At 43.4% G+C, this 23,254-nt stretch overlaps 2 protein-coding genes across 5 annotated transcripts; one reads left to right on the forward strand and one right to left on the reverse strand.

The window, feature by feature from the left end:
• Positions 1–743: 743 nt before the first annotated feature.
• msh2 (mutS homolog 2 (E. coli)) lies at positions 744–11,442 on the forward strand. The gene is made up of 16 exons (XM_084040306.1): positions 744–991; positions 1,180–1,328; positions 1,495–1,779; positions 2,333–2,479; positions 2,709–2,858; positions 3,087–3,220; positions 4,921–5,120; positions 5,745–5,854; positions 5,979–6,102; positions 6,682–6,832; positions 6,934–7,031; positions 7,299–7,544; positions 8,113–8,317; positions 8,398–8,645; positions 8,830–9,005; positions 11,161–11,442. Exons 1-16 carry the CDS (start codon positions 784–786, stop codon positions 11,335–11,337), a joined length of 2,808 nt encoding a protein of 935 aa, XP_083896432.1. The 5' UTR covers positions 744–783; the 3' UTR covers positions 11,338–11,442.
• A 230-nt stretch (positions 11,443–11,672) lies between these two features.
• Positions 11,673–23,086, reverse strand: fbxo11b (F-box protein 11b). Of its 4 annotated transcripts, none has more exons than XM_084040310.1 (22): positions 22,796–23,086; positions 21,398–21,561; positions 21,135–21,195; positions 20,748–20,889; positions 20,531–20,660; positions 19,272–19,355; positions 18,967–19,099; positions 18,703–18,809; positions 17,770–17,881; positions 16,268–16,374; positions 16,041–16,178; positions 15,738–15,955; positions 15,383–15,563; positions 15,131–15,253; positions 14,649–14,734; positions 14,444–14,520; positions 14,221–14,364; positions 14,031–14,141; positions 13,825–13,932; positions 13,618–13,726; positions 13,309–13,407; positions 11,673–13,154 (listed from the first exon to the last, which is right to left on the reverse strand). In XM_084040310.1, exons 1-22 carry the CDS (start codon positions 22,881–22,883, stop codon positions 13,025–13,027), a joined length of 2,652 nt encoding a protein of 883 aa, XP_083896436.1. In that variant the 5' UTR covers positions 22,884–23,086; the 3' UTR covers positions 11,673–13,024. The 4 variants fall into 4 exon arrangements, with proteins under 4 accessions (XP_083896436.1, XP_083896435.1, XP_083896434.1 ...); XM_084040309.1 differs by having other exon boundaries at positions 20,748–20,892; XM_084040308.1 differs by having other exon boundaries at positions 21,114–21,195.
• Between the last annotated feature and the right edge of the window lie 168 nt (positions 23,087–23,254).

Consider the following 23,254-nt stretch of genomic DNA (forward strand, 5'->3'; position numbering starts at 1 on the left):
ATTAATTTGACCACATGTTTTCACAGATCCTGAAAAAAGGAGCTGATATTCTCACATGCAAGCATGTGATTAACATTTATGTTTTACCTTTCGATAAACAGTTCCCACTGTGTCCCACTTGCCCCTCAGCTGAGGAACTGCATAATGATTATTCTTTCTATCAACATTCACTCAAATGCTGTTAATACACAGTAATCATACAGTCATGACGCCCAATGTGTCTAGATTTCCCTCGGACTTAAAACTCTTTTACTGTTTTGCATGCATGTCGGCTTCCTTTTAGAGTACGTGTCATAAACATTTTGCTTTAAAAATTCAAGATATTGAAAATATGTCGTAAACATCTCATTTCATCTTGGTGCATTTCTCTTCCACCCTGTGTAAAATAAAATGAAAGGCTAAACACTAAATAATACAAATTAAACTACAAGGTGTTCTATCTAAGCTACCATTTTTCTTTTACTTTTTTTGCCTTTTTCCCCTGCTGCTGCTTTGTTGTTGTCGCTCCATCTACTCCCTACAACAACAATAATAACAATTATAATATTAACAACAACAACAATACAAATGCATTATAATATAGTCTTGCTAGGGGCTGCATGTTCATAAAATATATTATTACAAGTATTCTAGTCGCCTAATGCCATGCGTCGTTACACTCCGATACAGTAGGTGGCAGTATGCTCCGTTTTTACGTTGTTTGGCGAGCCGCTAATAAACACAGCGAAGAAGAAGAACGTAGTTTGCCAAACAGCGGTCCCCACCAGCGCGGGAGATTCCAGCATGGCGGTGCAACCGAAACACAACCTGTCCATGGACAGCGCGGCCGAGCATGGCTTCCTCAGCTTCGTGTTCTCCATGCCGGAGAAACCGGACACGACGTTCAGAGTCTTCGACCGCAACGACTACTACACCGTCCACGGAAAAGACGCCGTCTTCGCGGCGAAAGAAGTTTTCAAGACGAACGCCGTCATCAAATATTTGGGCTCAGGTAAAAGCTAGCAAACTGATCCTCAGACTGTCATTCTACTGCGTGTTGTTGATGCACAGAGGCTTAGACTTAGCCGCATGCTAAGCTAGCTGCTAATGCATCCAGTAGTCCTGCTAAAAAGGGGCCGCATCTTACTTCATAGAGCGGTTTGACGTTTTCCGTGTTAATGCTGGCGTGTTGGTCCGCAGGGTCTCGCAAGCTGGAGAGTGTGGTCTTGAGCAAGCTGAACTTTGAGGCCTTCGTGAAAGACTTGCTGCTGGTGAGGCAGTACAGAGTCGAAGTGTACAAGAACCACAGCAAGAGCAGCAAGGAGCACGACTGGAAGATCGACTACAAGGTATTGTGTTGACACCTGTCAGTGTTTATGTTGTATGATGATGTAGATCTACTTTCATTGCGCCACTCCTTTCTAGAAGCCATGTGCTGCATATTAACTATCACAGTATGGTCAAATGCATGCAGAGGTACGCATTGTTTAAATGCATCTTGTTGTCCCCTATCAGGCATCTCCAGGAAACTTGACTCAGTTTGAGGAGATCCTGTTCGGTGGTGGAAACGAAGCAGTGGGTTGTGCGGGAGTCGTAGCCGTGCGTTTTGCTACAGGGGCTGATGGACAGCGCGTGGTCGGGGTCGGCTACGTGGACGCCGCCCAGAGGACGATGGGGGTGTGCGAGTTCCCAGACAACGAGATCTTCTCCAACCTCGAGTCCCTTCTTGTCCAAATCAGCCCCAAAGAGTGTCTCCTGGCCCAGGGTGAAGGCAACACCGACGGCGGGAAACTACGGGAGGTATGTCTGTCCCAAGTGAGCCACTGTGTGTGGCGTATATGTATGTAGGAGGTGTCTGCGCTTATTGGAAAATCCTGAAGCTGTCTTAGATGCATCCACCAGTTGATTGGTTGAGTTCTAAAACAAAGAGACCGTAAATACTCACAATTTAGAGATCGAGACCAACTAACGTTGGGTATTTCTGCTTGAAAGTTGCTCAAGCGATTCATTCATGCAGACAGATGCCTAGTCAACAGCCTTGCACACTGTTTAACTGGAGAACGTTCAAGAAATATCTCCAGTAAAAGTAGTAAAAATATCCTGTCCTAAGTCTCACAGTCAGGGGTTTTCAATGTGATCTCATGTGATCTTATTTTTTTAGCTATTTTTGTTATTTTTCTTTGCAAAAAAGAGCAGAGCATTGCTATGATGCATTTTTAAAAATCAGCATCAAACAGCAGCCACTGCCATCATCTCTCGCTGCAACCTGGAAGCAAACCGCCGCGCCAATGTACACTCCAACTATAGTGACAGACGTATGGCGTGACGAAGACGTTGATTTGTGTTCGCACAGGTGGTGGAGCGAGGCGGCATGCTGGTATCTGACAGGAAGAGGGCGGAGTTCAGTAGCAAGAACATGGTGCAGGATCTCAACAGGCTGCTGAGGGCCAAGAAAGGAGAGACTGTAGCGAGCAACACGCTTCCTGAGCTGGACAAACAGGTAAACAAAAAATGCACCCACAACATTTGACCAGAGTAAGTAACGAAACTGTTTAAATCATCTATCACACATTATGCTGTTGAGAACAGCATAACGATGACGATTTTTACAAAATGTGCATTGTTAACTACATCAAAAGTCCTGATTGGAAGCTTGATTATGCCCTCGTCTGCATATGCAACATCAGAATACTGTTTAAATGGTTCTCTGTGTGTGGTTTCATTCAAAGGTGGCCATGTCCTGCTTGGCGGCAGCGGTGCGTTTCCTGGAATTGCTTTCGGACGAGTCTAACTTCAATTCCTTCAGTCTGACCCCACTGGACCTGGGTCAGTACATGAGGCTGGACAACGCTGCCGTGAGGGCTCTTAACCTCTTCCAGGTTAGTGACTGGGACCACATCACCAGTTTTTTAATTAACCAATTGAGGTAGAAGTTAAGATACTGACACGGTTTATTTGGGTGTTTGCTTTCTTATTACAGTGAACAAAAATGTATTATTGCTATGTTTTTGTATTGTTTTTGCATCAGCAGTACACGTGTTACATAAGCTATGGGAAGTGAACTTGTCAATGGCTTTGAAACACGTTATTTGAATTGTATCCTCCAGGGATCGCCTGATGACACCAGTGGAGCTCATTCATTGGCTGGCCTGTTAAACAAGTGCCGTACGCCGCAGGGTCAGCGCCTCGTCAACCAGTGGATCAAACAACCACTCATGGACAAAACCAAAATAGAAGAAAGGTAATTTCATCGACTCACACCACTTTCAGGAGTCAGAGTCTCACATTAAAGTCAATATAACAAGCATATTAAACCCTTGAAAGCTTTGTTGTAGGCAACTGGATTTGCTTTAAGGTCAGGAAGATGTTTCGCTTCTAATCCAAGAGAAGAAGCTTCAAAAACCAAAAGCAAGTCCAGTCGTCTACAACAAAGCTTTTTAAGGATTACAATGACCTGCAGAGTTTGAACCGTCACAAAGCACAACAAAGTTGCTCTTCCAGTTTCCTTCTCAATTCCTCGCTCTCCTTTTATTCTCTTTGTATAAGTTTGGGCTCCGAAGAAGTCTGTTCTGCAAATAATGTCATCATGTTGTTCATACGGGGATTTCCAGTCATTGGCTTCCAGGGCACCGCACCCTTTGTGCATGACCTCGTGAGACCATTTCCTGACTGTCCTCACCGTCACATGTTGCTGCCGAACAGCTGGCTTGTATGATGGTGTGAGCAAGTCCAAGTTGTGGTCCCATCTACCAAGAGGGGGCAGTGCGGTGGAGCAACTTAAACGTTTGCATTCAGCAAATCCTTGAGTCTTGTTATCTCTAGTTGTGGACTTTACAAATTGGTAGAAAGTGGTTCAGTTGGTCCTGCAGTTATCATTTGTATGACGTCACACGTTGCTTTTGCATTCCTGGATGGTGTAATATAAACAGTGGTGACGATGGTGCTGGTAAATCATGTACATGTAAGTGATGACATGAACCACGGCTGCTTTCTTTTATCTATCAGCTGCTTGCAGAGCCATCCTGGAGCTCATCGCCACGAGTGTCGATGACTTTTAAATACCAGAGACTTCAGACTCTGTGACTTAAGTCCAGTGGATGATATAATGTGTTCTTAAGTTACAATTTAAGATGCAAAATATTGATGAAATGAATGAATGAATGGAGACTTTAACTGTGACATGTGGCCCCCTTTAAAAAATATATTCCCTGTAAATCCTGGTGGATAATATGGAAGAAGTCTGATGGAAATCGGCTCGATGTCCGGACTGCAGCCACACTCCATAACCACCATGCCCCGGCTTGAACCATCCGGAGTTAAAAAGCACGGCACGGCTTTCTTCTTCCAGCTTGAGGTGGTCTACGGCCACACGAACCGCGTGGAGTCCAAGACGGACACAATTGTGTGTTTTAATTGCCTCCTTCGGAAATTGAGGGTTTTACTCCGACCGCAAGAGAAGGCTGTAGCAAAGCAATCAACTGAACTCTAGCTTGCAGTCATTAGGAGAGGTCCGAGTGCAATAAGAAGCCGTAAAACGTGTCTGAACCACAGAAAAATCATCTTGTTGACTTATGTCTGGTAGCATAAGAACATCTAGGAAAGAAGCTTATACACTTGACGTTTTAGGAGCACAATGTCCCGTATTTGGGTCAAGAAGCTCATGAAAATAAGTTGTCAAATTTGGTGAGATAGAGCTGTTTTAATGTGTCATGAGGCATATTTCGTTATAATTTAGTTAGATATGAGTGTCAACACACTCCTAAGCTCCCTAATTCTTACATTGTTCTTTGAATGAATAGTGTATGCTGTAATGAATCTAATGTTTTGTTTGAGTCATAATAGATTCGGTCTCGAGTGAAACACCATGACAACTAGTTGATAGTCATGAACTCTGCTATGGAAATTACACTCCTAAGACAAATTGTGTGTGTGTGTGTGTAGGTTGGACCTTGTGGAGAGTTTCGTCTGCGACTCTGAGCTCAGGCAGACCTGTCAGGAGGACTTGCTCCGGCGGTTTCCTGATCTTCATCGCATGGCCAAGAAGTTCCACCGTCACTCTGCAACGCTGCAGGACTGCTACCGTGTTTACCAGGCCGTGAGCCAAGTTCCCGCCCTTGTTTCAGCCCTGGAGAAATACTCAGGTAAACACAAAGCTGTGGTCGGTACAAGCAGTTAGTCCCGAGGTGTGTACAAACATTAGCCTGGTCTAATCTAAATGCTCAAACAAGAACACACTAATGACAGTCGACAGGAGCCATGTGGGCAGAGTGGAGACTCAAAGCGTCCGATTGGTGGACCGATGTCTCGGACTTGTGAGCCACACACTTAGCAAACAACGTCATGTGTTATGTCAAATTAAGTTTTTGGCAAGAAATTTGAGTAAATACGGTTATTGATATTAGAAAAGGAATTATGGACGGTTTAACTTTCCAACACTAGCTCTGAGCAGCTTATGATGCAACAAAAAATAGTATTACCAAGATTGTTTTGTTTAATCCATTAATTATTTAAATGAAAATAGAATCCCTACACGTGTTCCTTTGAAATGTGTGTTTAATGCAAATGACATTAAGAAAGTAAGAGGATAACATTTAGAATTTTGATGGTTTAAACCGACATTGGGATGGTTAAAATGATGTTGTTGAATTACTTATTCACCACCATAATTTCAGCTTGTATTAGTAGCCTACATACAGTACAGTCCATTCATTCAATGCCTGCTGCATACTACACGTTTCAATTCGGTGTGTGTGTGTGTGTTGTAGGTAGCTATCAGGTTCTGTTGGAGGCAGTGTTCCTCTCTCCTCTCAGAGACCTGATAACCGACTTCGTTAAGTACCAGGAGATGATTGAAACCACGCTGGACATGAACCAGGTCTTTGCTTTACTATTTTATGTACATGTGTACAATGTAAGAATATTGTTCTCTACATCATGTCTGCCTGTTATCGATTCTACACGTCCTTGACATCATATATTTCTTTGCATGTTGTGTGCAGATTGACCACCACGAGTTCCTGGTGAAGGCGTCGTTTGATCCAGTGTTGAGTGAGCTGAGGGAAAACATGGACGCACTGGAAAAGAGCATGCAGGCAGTGCTTAACAGTGCAGCCAGGGATCTAGGTGATTATAAACATACACAAAAAATATTAATTTATCTAACAAATATCTGTTCAAAGAAGTTTATTTAAAGCGCTGACTGTTGGCATGCATCTGCTGAGTTTTTAAGATTTGAGACTAAAATGCCAAAGCAATTTAATTACACCATGCAGCCATCATGTGTTAAAGACTTTTGTTTTTGTTATAGGTTAGAAGAATCATTAGACGGTAAAGCCTGGGTAGATATATATACATTAAGGATGGCTGGTAGCAAAACGAACAAATGTTTAATGAGGTTTGAACATGACTTGTCTTCGGGGGGAAAATGTCGGTTATCTTAGGTAGCTGCTACAGCGAGCTGGAACCAGATAATGGAGATGACAAATATGTATGAATGTAGGGCTTTCCTAGATACCGTTTTTGGGGCTTCAAGGAGAAATATTCATGTGACTAAATAAACAGTCTGTGGTCCATGCTAATACGTGTTTCAGTTCCCAGCACAGTGCACACAATCCATCCACACACAACAAAGGTGCCATCTGTCTGATCTCTCATTGGGTCAGCCTTACTTGGATGTTGTTTGAGGTTCTTTGTTTTTTTCAGGCCTGGATGCTGGTAAGACGGTGAAGCTGGATTCCAATGCCGTGCTGGGTTTTTACCTGAGAGTCACCTGCAAGGAGGAGAAGAGTCTCAGGAACAACAAGAAGTTCACCACACTGGATGTTCAGAAGAACGGAGTGCGCTTCACAAACAGGTCGGTCTCGCTGCCTCACACACCTAATGCCCGCCTGGGATAGCGGTGCCTTTCCTCTCAGCTGATGCTCTGTTGTCTTGTGCTCTGTCACATGTCTACAGTAAGCTGAGCTCTCTGAATGAGGAGTACACGAAAAACAGAGCGGAGTATGAGGAGGCCCAGAATGCCATTGTCAAAGAGATTATCAACATTGCCTCAGGTGAGGAATGTCCTCAGATGCTGCTCGCTGCGTCTCGACTGCATAGCATCGATTTGTTAGAAAGAAGAATTAAAGAGTCTGATTCACGAGGGAATTATCTCCTAATTGCATGGAATTTGCCTTACGTGACCTTTCGTAATCGATTCCATTCACATTTTCTGCCAAACTGTACAGTGCGTTTAACTTTCAAAGAAAGTTTGTTGTGGTCACATGTGGTCTGCAAATGCTGCAGTCTCCTGATGTGTTGAACTTTTTTCCAACCACCAGGTTACGTGGATCCCCTCCAGACGCTGAGCGACGTGATAGCTCAGCTGGACACAGTGGTGAGCTTTGCTGTGGCGTCCGTCTCGGCGCCTGTGCCGTTTGTTCGGCCCCGGCTGTTGGCGGATGGTTGCAGGCGTTTGGACCTGCAGCAGGCCAGACACCCATGCATGGAGACGGACGCGGACACTGCCTTCATACCCAACGACATCACCTTCGCCCAGGGAGAAAAGGACTTCTATATTATAACAGGTAATATGATGACTTCCAAACTGACATTGCGGATGGGAAATGAGCTTTAAATCATAAAACACGGAATTGAGGAAGATTAAAATGGAAAACCCCGGATATCGGCGAAAAAACATAACTAGTGAATTATTAGATCTGGTAATTTCATAGGGCACTACCCCGAGTCAAACCAGTGAGATCATCACTGGAAATGTGCTGGAAAAGTATCTCTTGAAAATAGCGTTAGCCCTGGACAGAGATTTTGGAGTTTCCGCTCCTTTTCACTCATTCAATCGATTCAGAAATCACAGTCGCACGTAAATGCAAACAAAGAAGAATCACTGTTGTTTTCTCAAGTGTGGAAATTGTGAATCTTGGTGGTCATCTCTTAATGCGTAAATGTTCTAATGCACTAGTCTTCACGGTTCTTCAGATGCACTGGGAACAAAAGAGGAATGCTCAGAAGTTTAGTTCCTCTTCTAATTCTCAAGTTTAGTTTCTTTTCTGCAGATAAACAAGGTAATTGCTGATATCTGTGAATGAGAAGACGTGATAAAACTCACTTGCATAACTCTACTCTCCTTGTCTATAGGACCAAATATGGGTGGCAAGTCGACGTTTATCCGCCAGGTGGGTGTGATCGCTCTGATGGCTCAGATTGGCTGCTTTGTGCCATGCGAGAAGGCGGAGCTTAGTGTGATTGACAGCATCCTGGCCAGGGTGGGAGCGGGAGACAGCCAGGTTAAAGGCGTGTCCACCTTTATGTCAGAGATGCTGGAGACGGCTGCCATCCTGCGGTAAGAACGGACGTTCAAACTATTTACAGCTGCAGGGATGATGCAAAAGCCTTTTCTCATTGCCGGTGTTTTCTCTCCAGTGCGGCCACAGAGAACTCTCTCATCATTATCGATGAGCTTGGCAGAGGCACGTCCACATACGACGGCTTCGGTCTGGCCTGGGCCATCAGCGAACACATCGCCTCCAAAATCAGCTGCTTCTGTCTGTTTGCCACTCACTTCCACGAGCTTACGGCCCTGGCGGCACAGCAGCCAACAGTCCACAACCTGCACGTCACGGCCCTGACCTCCCACAACACACTCACTATGCTCTACAGAGTCAAATCAGGTCAGCACAAAACACGCATTTTAAAGCAGTTTAGTTCACTTAAGAGCTTTTCGTAGCCCTAATATGGACGTATTGTGATATAAAGTTAGACATGTTTGTTGTTCTCTGGAGTCTTTTTTATAAATGTAAGACGTAAAGTACGTAGAGACAGGTGAACTGACCCAGCCCTTAACCGTGTGTTCAGGTGTGTGTGATCAGAGTTTTGGAATCCATGTTGCCGAGTTGGCATGCTTCCCGCCACTGGTGGTCGCCATGGCGAAGGAGAAGGCAGAGGAGCTGGAAGAGTTCCAGGAAGCGGCAGGAGAGAAATCGGAGCAGGAGGAAGGGCCTGAGGCCAAGAGACGACGGACAGACAAACAAGTAGGGCTCCCTTCTTCAGTATCCTGCTGAAAACATGGCCGTGCATAATGACACCATATGCTACGGAAGCGTATTGTATTCACTTGAGTAATTTTTTTTGGGGGTTTGTTTTTTGGTGTAATTATTCCTGTTTTTCTGAGTAATTTTTTTTTGGTCTGTTTTTCTGAGTAATTTTTTTTTGTTTGGTTGTTTTTCTGACTAATTATTTTTCCTGATTTTCTGAGTAATTCTTTTCCTGTTTTTCGGAGTAATTTATTTTCTGTTTTTCGTAGTAATTTTTTTTCTGTTTTTCGGAGTAATTTTTTTTCTGAATTATCGCGATACTTCGAACTCCCGCGAGAACCTCCAACCTGCAAGTGACTCCCATGGACCTGTAGTGACTCCTGCATACACATGCCCCATCTTCAGCTATTCAGCCGCAAAGTCCTCAGGTGCCTGTGTAAAGTGGATACACTTATGGTAATACCATCTATATGACTCAAAGACAGGACTATCTCCCAGTGTCTTAATCCCAGATCAAAGTAGAACTTGATCAAACTAAACAAGTCGGTCATGTTGGCCTCCATTATCGAGCTTTCACAAAGGAATGAATGCGTCTATTGTTTCAAATGCTGTCTTAACTCAGAAAAAAAATTATTCAGAAAATCAGAAAAAAATTACTCTGAAAAACAGAAAAAAAAAAAAAAATTACTCCGAAAAACAGACCAAAAAAAATTACTCAGAAAAACAGACCAAAAAATTAATTACTCCGAAAAACAGACCAAAAAATTAATTACTCAGAAAAACAGACCAAAGAAATAAATTACTCAGAAAAACAGAAATAATTACTCCAAAAAACAAACCAAAAAAAAATTACTCAAGTGAATGCAATACGCTTCCGTAATATGCTGCCAGGATCAGTGCGCGTCAAGAAAAACAGTTATGCTTGACATAAAAAAAACTGGCGTGGAAAATGCGTGACTGAAGATGAGATAAGAAATTGTTTTTATCCCATGCAAGAGATGAGAGATTCTGCAGAAGTGTCAAAAGTCCAGACGTTTTGCATTCGAGTAGAAGTACAGATAATACTTCAAAAGGATTCTTGCAAGGCTAACTGGGGTCAGTAAACCACAGTTTCAGATAGTTATAGATGCATAATTTATGAGCTTGTTTCTTAGGGTCAATGGCCCTTTTCACAGCAGCCATTTTGACATGAAATTGTAGAGTAAGGACCTGTTGTAATTGACAAAATTTATAAAGGATCCGTTCTAGTGTCACAACCTTTCCAGTGAGCCAGCATGCACAATGGGCCTTGACCCACTTAAATGAAACATGGCCACAATTAATGTTATTAATTACACCTGTTTACGCTTCCATGTTAAAATGTCTGCTGTGAAAAAAGGGCCCCAACTAGTTCTATCCCATGCAAGGTGAATATATTCTATAAATTTGAGAGAAAATAAATGCGATATAGATAAAGGCCCCGCTTCACTTCACCCGTAGCCTGCTAGCATCGGTATTTGTCAGAGGCAATGTTACATTTTTAGTTGAAAATAAAAAGTTTTACATTTGAACAAAATGTTGTTTACAATGAAATTTAACTTTAATACTTACACCCAGCGGTGGTATTCTTCTGTGTAGGTGAAGTGGGGCTGCTAACCGTTTGTATGTTGCTAAACCAGGTTAGCTAACCCAGATTAATGGCATCCCCGCGGCCGCGTCTTCGCGTGCTATAAATATACTAAGCCACGCCCCTTTCCGGTATTCTCCGTGTGGTGGGAGCGACAAATAATTTTTCATTGTTAATTCAAAAGATATTTTTTTAAGTCCAGAAAGCCACAGTTTATCCTTGTATCACTTCGTTTTGTGTGAAACCGCTCGGTGAACTACACCTCTCGTAATACCCCGTATGTGCGGCTACAAAACGGCCGTTAGTTTGGCTAGCTAGCTAGCTTAGCTATGTTCCGTGAACGTCAAGTGATGCGTTTCACCTCGCCACTCTTTTATTCAGCCCTTAAAGTGATAGAACGGGCGAGAAAAAGTCACAGAATGTGATTAAGAATAACATATTTAAAACTTTATAAAGCTGGGTCCTCATTCATAAATATTGATTCACAAATAAGTAAATGCTCTTTGATGCTGAAACTGATGTTTTTTTGTTTGGCTTCTCTTTCAGGCGGGGGAGGGCTTGATCCAGGACTTCCTGGAGAAGGCGAAGTCACTTGCCGCTGCCACCATGAGTGAGGAAGAGGTGAAGATGGCACTCAAGAGAATGAAGCAGGAGCTCGTCGCCAAAAATAACACTTATATTACTGAGATCCTGTCACGCTGTGTTCCTGCAAAAAAAACTTGAGTTAAATTTGCTTTCATCATGACCAACAAGGGGCATCAAGTATTGCAGGGAAATCGCACTGAGGCGCTTAAGTTGTAGTTTTTCAATAAAGAATTATTTCTGGAAGGCTTCTTAGTGTTTTTTTGACACTATTAGTCGTCATGACATCATGTGGTGCGTCATGAGTTGTCATTTTTTCCCCCAACATCACATTTCTTTTAAACAAAAATGCGATGAATGCACTTCGAACATGATGGATGTTGATAAACATTTCATGTGTAACTAAACGGGCGTTTTGCTTTATAAAACCAGACCAGTCGTTAATTCTGCAGAAAGTGAATTTAAAAACAAGACACTTGTGATCTAATAAAGTTTTATTTTCTTAGAAATGGCCAGTTTCCTGTTTTCTTTTTGTCTTTCTAAGAAAGTATACCCCTTTTTGAATTCCAACTAGCATCTACATAATGGTTATTGAATACTTCACAATATATTAAGTCTAGATGTTATGGTACATGCATACGATTCAGGCTGCATGAGGAGCCACAGTCACCACGATACACGGGGGGAGGGGAGGGGAGGGGAGGGCAGGACGGGTGGGGACGACTGCAGATCGACTCTCAAGTTCCAGTTCAAAGGAGCTCTGACACCTCCTATTGAAACCCTCTCTACAAAACACTGACTGCATCAACTTATAGACACACACACACCCACAACTTTCACTGTACACAACACATTTACACACATACACACAACACACATGTACACACTCACATACACACCTTTATACAAGTGTGGAGCCCCTCCACCTGCCATTTAAGCTAATATACTGGAGAGGGTTTTTAGTGTTTAAATTCTCTTTCACAGAAAGAACTTCACAACTGGGACGTTTGAGTGTCTGCACTTTGCTTTGGAGTCGGGATGGGAGGAGGGATGCTAACCAAAGAAAAATAATTATAATAATATATAATAAAATAAGACATTCAAATACAGTCAACTTTTGCTTGAAAATACAAAACTACAAGAGAAAGCATCGAAATAAAATCCACTGATCAGAACATATTAAAAAAAAAAAAAAAAAAAAAAGCCCAAGTGCTCCATCACACACACAATCTTGCTCTTTATCCACACACAACAGAGCAACACCTGCCCATCTGTTGCCTAGTTACAACTGCCTGGGCAGCCAATGGGGATGGCAGCTGCGAGGAAGCAGGAAGTCTCTTTGACAGCAGTTCCTGTGAGGAGGAAGAAGTGGGCCGGGAGCCGAGGATTAACACCGGGTGGGGTTGTGGGGGGCCTTCCCGTGCTGCCAAAGTGGCGCAGGGCGCCATTGACAGCCCCTCTGCATAGCCCTTCTCATCTCATCTTCTCTGCCTACAGACTGCAATAAGAAATACTCAAGTGAGGAATCTCTTGTGGCTGTTCTTTCAGTCTACCCTCAGCTCGACTGCTCCCTCTGGTGGAGTCTGCCTGCACTGCAGCGTGTCTGACTGCAGCGGCAGGAAGCTGCTTCCTCTGCAGCCTCTTTCACCGTGATCCCATTTGAGAGCGCCGCAATCACAGAGTCTCTCTGGGTCCTTATGGCTGCAAGTGGATGCGTGTGTTTGTTTGTGTTTGTGTGTGTTTATGTGTGCGTGTGTGTGTGTATGGCTGTGTGCAATGTAATGAGTTTATATGCTTATGTGAGAGAGTGTAATTGGACCAGATGTCTTCAGTTATGTTGCAGCGTGTTGGACTCGATGGGCGGCGCCGAGTCATACAGAGTGTCTGTGTCGTGTGTGGGCTCGCCGGCCAGCGTGCACGGGTTGGACAACGTTCCCGCTCCGCAGTCACAGAAAAACCTAAAGGGGAACAGATAGGAAGTCCATTGAAATAATGGAGAGAGTGGAATTGGAAAATATGTTTGTTGTTTTAATATTAAACATTAACACAAACATGAATTGCCAGATTATTTTCCCCTAATCTAAAAATAGGAAGGATCTGAAACTGTCTTACCGATCGTGCCGTATAAACTCCACATCATGCCCTTGGTGGCATTTTTTGATGCAGTTTACGCAGATGGCGTTCCTATCTGTTGTATTACAGGTGTGACATCTGGAGAGATAAAAGGCAAAACAAATGAATGTACATAACACAATAAGAGAGGGAATGGTTTCCTTTTGTACTCTTACAATTACTTATTTGATAACCATCTTTTCTTAAATGTAGGGTTGCTTCCTAAAACACAAATTAGAGTTCAAGTGTCACAGAAGACAAGAAAAGTCAGGAAAGTGGAAGCTGGAAGTAGGCAATGACGCGGTTTACCTGTAGAAATCGTGCATGGGGTAACTGGTGTAGCTGGAGATCTTGTAGAGGCACTGCCCTCTGCTCACTGCCTTCTCAATGGCATCCTGATTATTCAGAATCTTATTATCTGACAGAGGAGGGACAGAAAGTGTGATTAAAAGCAGGTACAACCAGCTTTTTAACCAGACTGGGCAAGGACTTAGTGCCCACAAAGCACCTGGTTACCTTTCATGGTGACGTTGACTCCCGAGGCCAGAAATAGTCCTCCGAAGCGATTGTTGAAGATCTGGTTGCCCTCCAGCGTGGCTGTGGCATGGTTAGTGATTTCAATACCTGCAGAAGAAATCAGCACCAAAACGGAGAAATTATTTGTGCTCCTGTGCAGTTGATTTTTAACAAAAGCAACAAAAGAAACAAAAAAAAAATCTCACCCGCAGCGAAGCCGTCAAATATGCGGTTCTTGCGGAGTATCGGGTGGCTGTTGGTGCTGATCAACACACCGGCCTGAGCGTTCCTGAAGATGTCGTTCTCTTCCAGCAGACCTGAAAATGTGAAAAAGTTAAATTGTGGATTGATTGTACCGTTTCAGACAACTATCCGACTACAGCGTGTGTTTCGTACCTCTGCCTCCATTAAAAATGCAGATGCCTCCATCTCTGCCATCGTGAATCTTATTTCGTCTCAGTGTGGGGTTGCTGTCCGTCTTGATCCACACCCCGGCCATGGCGTTGTCGAAAATCTCATTGTCCTCGATGAAGCCCAGACCTGTTGTATTCAACAGGAGATTAAAACACTCAAGTATACATAAAGAGAGTAAAGGAGCGGCAGAGTGAGAAATACACACCTGAGTTGTAGACTAAAATCCCTCCGTTCTGGCCTCCCCATATCTTGTTACGCCTGATCTTTGGGTTGCTCCCCGTCCTGTCAAGATTCAACAGCAATTCAGCATTCAAATCATTCACAACCGGAAATATAATGCAAAAATCTTTTACGTAGAATCAACTTTAAAAAAAAAATAGATACACTGCTTAAAAGGGGGTAATTGTTACCTTATTTGTACACCAGAGTACATGTGATTGTAGATGTCATTATCTTCCAATACACCATGACCATTGTCGTAGAAATACACACCAACCTAAGAAAAATAAAAAGACAAGAAAAGATTACAGCACTTTGTTAAAAGATATAAAAACGCCATTGTTTTTTTCTCCCAAAACAGGAAATAAATTAAGGTTAAACTAAAGACAACTGGAGATCTCAATTGAAGAAGTTTCTGCTCGTCGTAGGACGTTATGTTTACAATGTTTTACAAGGAGTAATTCAGAGAAATTGTTTGGATCTCACAAAATGTTCAGTATTTCTGTAACTCATATCAAAAGGTCAGGTGACAGCAGCTCCTTGATGCCATTTATTTATCACTTCATTGCAGCTGCTTCGGACACGTACATGACAAAAAGCAAGAGATTTCATCAGCTGTAAATCAGATGTCTCATGGCTTTATATGGGCGATGTTTGACCATGTCAGTTTTACCTGCTTTCCACTGTGGATGCGGTTCTTGCGGAGGACAGGAGTGCTGCCTGTTGTCACCCAGACTCCAGCCAGCGTGTTGCTGTAAACCTCATTCTCCTCGATCACCCCCTGGCCTTTCTCGTGCTGAAACACAAAGCAGGGTCAGCAATCAAATACTCCGAGCAGGGGAGTTTTAAAGCTTTTGCTAGAACTAGAAACAGCATCTGTACTTCAAAACTTCACATTTTCAACCAAACAGAAGAGTGTATTTACCACATAGATGCCCCCATGCTGTCCATCGTGGATCTTGTTGTGCCGTACAATGGGGCAGCTGTTGGTTCGGATCTGGATTCCCGCCAAGGCGTTACCATAGATGTCGTTACTCTCTATCAAACCCCGTCCATCTCCAAATATGTACACCCCTCCTTGGTTACCGTTGAATATAGCATTTCCCCTAGATATTAGGAAGGAAACTGTCACAATCTTGGAATAAACATGCAAATGAGACAGAGACATAAAATTCTGCATTAATATCCCACCATGTTGACCTTTGGACATTTTGCCGTCTCCATTGAAATCTAATTTTGTACACAAGCATTGTCCAATTGTCCGAAGTGCGTGTCCTCACCGTATTGTCGGGTCGCTGTTGGACGTGATCCACACACCAGCGAAGTTATTGGCATAGATTTTGTTCTCTATAAACTGTCCCCGGCCCTTCTCGTGGACGTAGATGCCTCCCGTTTGGCCGTGATGGATCTCACAGCGCACCACTGTGGGGTTGGCGTAGGCCTTCACTTCAAAGCCTGCTATGCGGTTTCTATGGATGTTGCAGTTCTCAAAGTAACCCTGAAAGAAGAAAAGGAGAGAAATTAGATGGGCTGTCATGGTGCAGAGAGTAAAATGCACGACATGACATAGTTTGTTTGTTTACCATGCCGTGATCGAAGGTGAACACGCCAACATCTCGTCCGTGGTGGATGTGGTTACGTCTAATGATGGGATTACCGTGGTTTTTAACCCAAATTCCTGCAAGCGCATTGTTGCTGATTTCATTGTCTTCATAAATGCCCTGGAACAGACGAGACGGTAGAATCAGAAGCCCGCGTGATGATTTCTGGCAATCCATTCATGTTACTACCGAGAGGATAAAATGTTTACCTGTGCGTGATCTGTAATGTAGAGTCCTACGTTCTCACAGTCACTGATGTTACAGTGTTTGATGGTTGGACACGCTCCCTGGCCGCTCACACACACGGCCGAACCCACTAAACACAGGGGAGGGAAAGAGTCACACTACAGGGCTGCAAGTAATGGTCACTAACAGTCAAAAACACAAAGAGGTAGTAAAGACACAATGAGTTCTAATTATCCCTTACAAACACCACCCTACTTATAGTTGGTCACTGAATCTACTCTTCCTGGATTTTCTCCTTCCGTTTTGCTGTATTTGAGGCTTTTCTTTCTAAAAACGTAGCAACCAGGAGGGCAGATTGTCAGCCATGAAAATGGCAGAACAGCAGCAGCAGCAACAAAAAAAAGAAAATCAGCAAATACAACGAGGGAAAACAAAACACCAGGCAGACGGCCTCGATCCAAAACAACCAATCTGGTTGGCATTCCCCCGCCGTTGTGTGTTTAATGTCGTGTTTGCAAACTGCAACCGACAAATCATTCTTGATGTACCTTTAAATCTACAGTGACACGAACAGACCAAATAACCAGAGAATGCTTGGTATTTCTTACAAAGTCTTAAAAAGGGACAGTGCGTAGGATTTGGTGGCATCTAGGGGTGCGGTTGCAGATCGCATCCGACTGAATACCTTTCTGCTCACTAATGTAACGTGAGCTGCAGGTCGCCGCGCTCAGAGGTCATTCTTACCATAAAAACACTACTTTAGGAGTAACAGAAGTTTGACGGCGGCTGGCACAGTTTTGCACTCCGTGGCTTACGTTACCACAGTTTCACAAGCGTGTTGGAGAACTACAGTGGCCTTCAGGTAACATAAAAGTGCCAAAGGCCCTCCCTAGAGCTTGAGAGTATTTGGTATGACGGTGCAACACAGCGCATTCAGCAATAAAGACTTCTTGGGCTCATTCTAAGCTAACAAAAACATGACGATTCTTAGTTTTAGGCGATATTATGCTAATAAAAGATAGTTCTGAATACATCAGTCAGATTATAGATCCCCTGAAATACTACATCCTATACCTTTAAATCAATAATTAATTGATGGATTGTCTGCTGATTGACTGATATTTATGACTGCTGTATAGACATGATTGTTCATAAAGAGTTCAGAAAAACATTAACCAGGCTGATTGAACCAAGAACCCAACATTTTTCTGAGTATGAAGTATCTTTATAATAGAAAACAACTGTTTTTTTTTTTTGGTTCAGCCCACGACCCAAATGTCAGATTTAGTCCTTCATCCTGGGATTTAGTGAAAAAACTGATCATTTAGTGATACCCCATAATTAGTGACACTGTAATAGAAAACAATGGCCGCTAAATTGTTATAATACAAGAGTAAACACAAACACATGTGCAACACTATGTAATATAATACCAGACCCATGCAGTGAATGCCGGCGTTACATCCGTTATCTATTTTCAGGGCTGTAGAGGCGTTCATGTCAAGTGGTTCAGTGTCTGCGTTACCTGTGCATGTGGAGCGGATGATGCAGTGGTCGATGTTGGGGCTGCAGTTGACCGTAATCTCCAGACAGTGGTGGGCGTTATGGTGCTGCGCTGACTTATCATCAGGATTAAACTGCAGCGAGAAGAGCAGCAGAGGTCAGACAGTGGCAGCGCTTACTACAAACACGTCAAGCTTCTGTCCACCCACCATACCCACGCTGGACTCTCCCTACAGGAGGCATTAGTGCCACTAATACGTGTAGCTTATAACAGGATATAACCAGGAGACATTGACAGCTCGCACCATGACTTCCATAGAATAATCAATACCATGTCACATAGAGACGGCAAACGTTTACATCCAGATTCTCCAATAAATGTGCGTCATAGTTCACAAACTGTAAAGATGAGTTAGGTCTATATAATAATCCAAAGCTTGTCATTTATACTGTGTAATTGGCATTGTATGGCATTAATAAAATCTAACAGTTGATCAGAGAACAAACCCAAAACAGAAAACATCAGGATGCGGCAGCATACGAGTTGTACCAATATCAGGCAATTACACAGCAAAACATCTTTTATAGGTTGGTCAACGTGTCCTTTTCCAATCTCCAAAACTGCAGAGACAAATTTTATAGTCGACCACACGATCTGGTTTTGTTAGGAGCACATGAGCATCGTTACAAGGCGCATGCTTGTTGTTTGTGTCATTTGTGGTTCTTACTTACAGAAACCCAGACGACTCCATTTTGCAAATAATAGTATTTTTTTTTCTTAAACTTTGAATAAACAACACATTTGAAACTATGTTGGACTTTCCCCAATGTGACCACATAGCATAACAGTGGAGCCGTGTGATCATACTATAAAACAGGGCTTTATTATGAAGCTATTCTTGAGGATTGTTTGAGAAGAAGTAAAAAACAAGAGAAAGGTGAGATCTACGTGTACCTTGATGGTCATGTATCCCACATAGGCGTCCTCTGATCCCTCCATGAAGACGAACGTTGAGTCTCTAGTATTCTCTATCACCACCTTGTCTGCTACTTTACCGGGAGCTGAGGACAAAGCAGAGAACGCTCATTTACACCCTCATACGTATGGACATAAACTCTGCTGAGAGCGTATCACGTCTTATGTTAGATATTGATTGCATGCAGCTCAAGCATCAAGGTACGTTCTTAAGTACTTTTCCGTTGAATGAAACGTGCTTACCTGCACCGATCATGGTGATGGGGGACTCTATATAAATCCACTCATCTGTATAGATGCCAGAGTGGACAAAGATTAGACCATCAAAGTGAGCCTCTTGTACTCCACCCAGCGCATCCTCAATGGTGTCATAATACTGCAGGAGAAAGGCACAAACACTTTAAGGCAGAATATACACACCTACAATTCATCGCAAGGCAGTTTGGAGAAGCAAGTAGGTGTTTACATTGGCTGTGCTTTACATATATGTCAGGGCTATGGTGAATTACATAAATCCTGAAGGATTTCTCTTTTAGCTTTTGACTTACCAGCATATTCTCTCTGCCTTTATATCTGCCGGGGTTACTGTAGAAATGCTCAGCAAAGCCTGGTTTTACATGAGCACCTTTGTACTGCAACAGAGAAAGAACCAAAGTCAAGTTTCTGGTGATTAGACTAAATATTAACATGGTTCTCAAGAGTATTGTTTGTTTAGATGCAAGAAGGTTTTTGAACAGAAAACAGTGCAAATGAAGGTAAAAAAAAAAAGGTAGAATCTCAAAAAATATATAATTTTGCTGAGTAGAAATATGTTTTTTCCTGTTTCTTGGCCTGTTAACCATCCTGCAACACCTACCAACCACAAAAAAGGTATCAATGTGTTATATTTCAGTTATTATAATTAATACAAAAGAAGAGGTAGAACTCAAAATTACAATTTGCGTGCCTGTGACAAAAGCTTAATTTTCCTAAATAAAGCAAATATGTTTGCCTCCCATTAGCCTGATGACATCAATGTTAAGCCTGGTTTTACATAATTTGATAATGAGATACACACAATTGTTGACATTGCCATAGAACAAGATCGTGATCACATGAACTAGTTAGACTGATCTTTCTGTGAATAGCCGGAATTCAAACATTGGGAGATGCGTTTTCTTATTTAAGAAGCAGAAGAAAGAGTTTTGACAGCTACTGGTAATAAATCTTGAACCGACATCTCCCACAGTCAAAAGACACAAAGGAACCCCTCTAAAAAAATCTGAGAAAATAACAAATAGTCGTTGATGTTATATAATGCATATAAATAGAATGAGGGCCGCAAGTTATATTTCAAACAATGAAAAGCAAACAAGGCTGAAACAAAATGATGTGTTCTGTCCATCTCCCCTCCGCCTGGCTTTATGCAAATAGCCTAAATGTAGAATATCTCTATTAAATGGCACATAAAAGTTACACTAGGTGCACAGAAAAAAGTTGATGGTGCCATTTTCGCCTGGGCTCAAACTGCATTCATTCATCCTGCACATTTCATTGTCTACCAATTACATTAGGCCGATATTTCCTAAAAATGTTGCATTAAATGCCAAGGTTCTTAAATTCCAGCCAGTTGGTCGGAGTATGTGTGTGTGTCGATGCTGCAAGTATCAGTTATATGCGGGGTATGTAGACATGAAACCATGATGGGCCAAATTAAATTAAATACTAATTTACTAAAAATACTAAAGACTGCTACTACTACTAATAAAATATATGAATGGGTCGTGTCTGAGCAAGGATGGGGATGCTTCGACGAGGGTCGACTTACCAGCTGTTGGAAGCTCTCTTTCCAGGGGTTTGGGTGTTCATGCTCCTCTGGGCTGACTTGGTAGAACCTGCCTGGCTCAGGATGCATCATGGGACGTGTGTACTCAAACACCTCCATGTATAGACGTTTCCTAGAATATTAAATACCACATTAAACAAATTGTAATTGTCTGCCTTTTCGTGAAAAGCAAAGCTTCCATCTCTTCAGTAGCACTGACCATAGAATGGGGTCGTTGGCTAGCTGGCTGAATCTCTTGCAGACACAAGCTGCCTGACAGAGGTCCTGTTCCAGTAAATAGGAGAATATCTTCAAAACAACCTCATCTGGAAGCTTCTGTTGCAGATATTGCTCTGCTGGGGCTGCTGAAGACACACAAATATACACATACGCACTCGCAATGTAAGCTTTAGAAGACGTTCAATCCAATCACATTAAACTATGACGTTGTGCTGTTTAATGGTTTTCTAGGTAACAACATCTACCAGAATACAGAAAAATCAATAAAGTTTTTCTTTTTTTTTTTAAAAAAGGAGAGAAAAAAAGCTAACACTCCTTGCCCCAGCTGCAGAGATTTAACACACACCTGGCAGGTCGTGGCTCTTACCGGACACTCGTGCCCGCTTAGCTCGATGGCCAAAGGCCTCTGTTGATGAAGTAGAAGCTCCCTGTAAAAGAGGGGAAGTAGGATATCAACTTCATGCCAAGATTCAAGCACTAAGTAATCAACGGGAATGTACTGCTCTGTCACACATCGTTCCTTCAAAAAGGAGCACACCATCAGCAAATCTCTCTCATTCACACACTGTAGACATGCACACTGCGGTCAATGCACACACAAAAAAATGCACTTCAATGTTTCCGTCTAACCTCCATTGGGCCCTTGCTGGGGCAGGCAGAGGCGGTGGCGGAGGCAGCAGCGGTTCTCTTGGGAAGCAGGGTCTTGCGTCGAAGCTGGTAGGGACTGTTTTGAGCGCCTGGACCGGACTCCTCAATAGCCATCTCTGCTGCAGCTGCTGCAGGAGCCTCCTCATCTGGACAAAAAGGAAAACAGATTTCCTATATACACACACACACACACACACACTACTTTCTCAAGAGGCACTTCAATGCACAAAGCTGCAGAAGAGGGCAAGGCCATGCAATTAAACAAAAAACACTGGGTATTTCTCTGGGAAGCCTAATCATCTCTTTTACTCAAATTGACAACTAAAATGTATCCAGTAATTGCAGGAAAGACTATAAGCACTGACACTCGTATTCTCCTTACATTAATGACACAATGGTGTGCGTTCAGCTCACACACCGTATGCACACTATGCAGGCTAACAGACAGGGCAAGAGCTGGTAAGGCAGACAAAGGTTAGTGATTGATAATGGCAGACGCACCCCCTGCAGCCACACCACCAGTCTCTCATGTCTAGTCATACACTACTAATATCAGGCAGTGTGCGTTTGCCTGTTCCCCTATATGTGCAGATCCAGACTCCATCTCTTGTGGTGCTGTCAAAATGAAGGGCCGCAGAAGAAGTCGATCAGACGTGCGGCTAATGGCTAAAAACTGAACTGCGTAGCTGGCAAATCCGCGGTGTAAACAAATCGAGCTACGGCTAGCAGGCTCCGAGAACAAGGAAGGGGACGTGGGTTCAATGCGCTGGCTACGCTAGCTTTAAATTACAGCCGCAAGCATAGAAAATTGACTCAAGTGAGTTCATCCAAAACCGCAGCGTTTTATCTACCACAGCTGATCTAGTGTGGGGGCAGCAAGCTAGCGTTGCCCCCCCACCTCCATTCGCTGCTAATGTTTTTGTTAACGTTTACACCCCAAAAATGGCAGTCCAAAGACGCCGCAGATTTACACCCTCAGAATCGTTAGTGACAGCTGGGAATGCGACGGCCGAGAAGACACGCAGATTGTGGTCGGAGGGTGTGAAGTCGATCCCCTTGCCTCCAGCTGAGGTTACCTGGATATCCGCTATTAATGTTGGCCGTTTAGCTGCATACGCATTACGTTAAGCGAAGACAACCCCCAACCTCCACATAACCTGGTAAGCTAGCTAGCGGTGTTAGCTAGCCCCAATCACTCAAGCCAAACAAAGCGCGGCCTGGCCTAAGCCACAGAGCAAGAAGCCTCGGGTTTTCCTGCGGAACCCGACGTCTTTGGGGGTGGAGAACAGACCTGTGGTATGAAACGAGGGCTACGTGAAGACTGTTATCGCCTGACACGGCGTCGTCTTTAAACCATTAGCTAGCCGTGGCCTAGCGTACCTCTATCCCCGTTGTTCCGTTCGGGCTGCACCGGGCGCGGCCTCGACACTCGCCTGGGTCTCCTGTTGGTGGCTCTGACGGAGTTCATCTGGGGAGTTGGTTGTCGAAAAATAGACTGCTATCCTCGACCACCCGCTTCTAAATTTAGCCCTCGACCCAAACAACCACCCGCAACGCCTTTTTCCCAGATACACCCAAACAAATGCGATCAAAACCCGCTGGTATTTGGGGTGTAATCGCCTCTTTTTTTTCCTCCTCCGTGGTGTTACAGCTCCCCCCTATCGCTGCTCAGTGCCAGCTTCGTCTCAGTCTGTAGCAGGAGGAGCCATTAACCCACACGGGAAACAATCGCGAGAAAAAAAAGACCAGAGTGTCCGCTCGACCAATCACATTCGGCGTTTCATCCTAGCTTCATGAAGCAGCCAATCGGGAGCTTCGTGTCAGACGACTTGACAGACC

Source organism: Eutrigla gurnardus (assembly GCF_963514095.1).
Source record: "Eutrigla gurnardus genome assembly, chromosome: 22".
Lineage (NCBI taxonomy): Eukaryota > Metazoa > Chordata > Actinopteri > Perciformes > Triglidae > Eutrigla > Eutrigla gurnardus.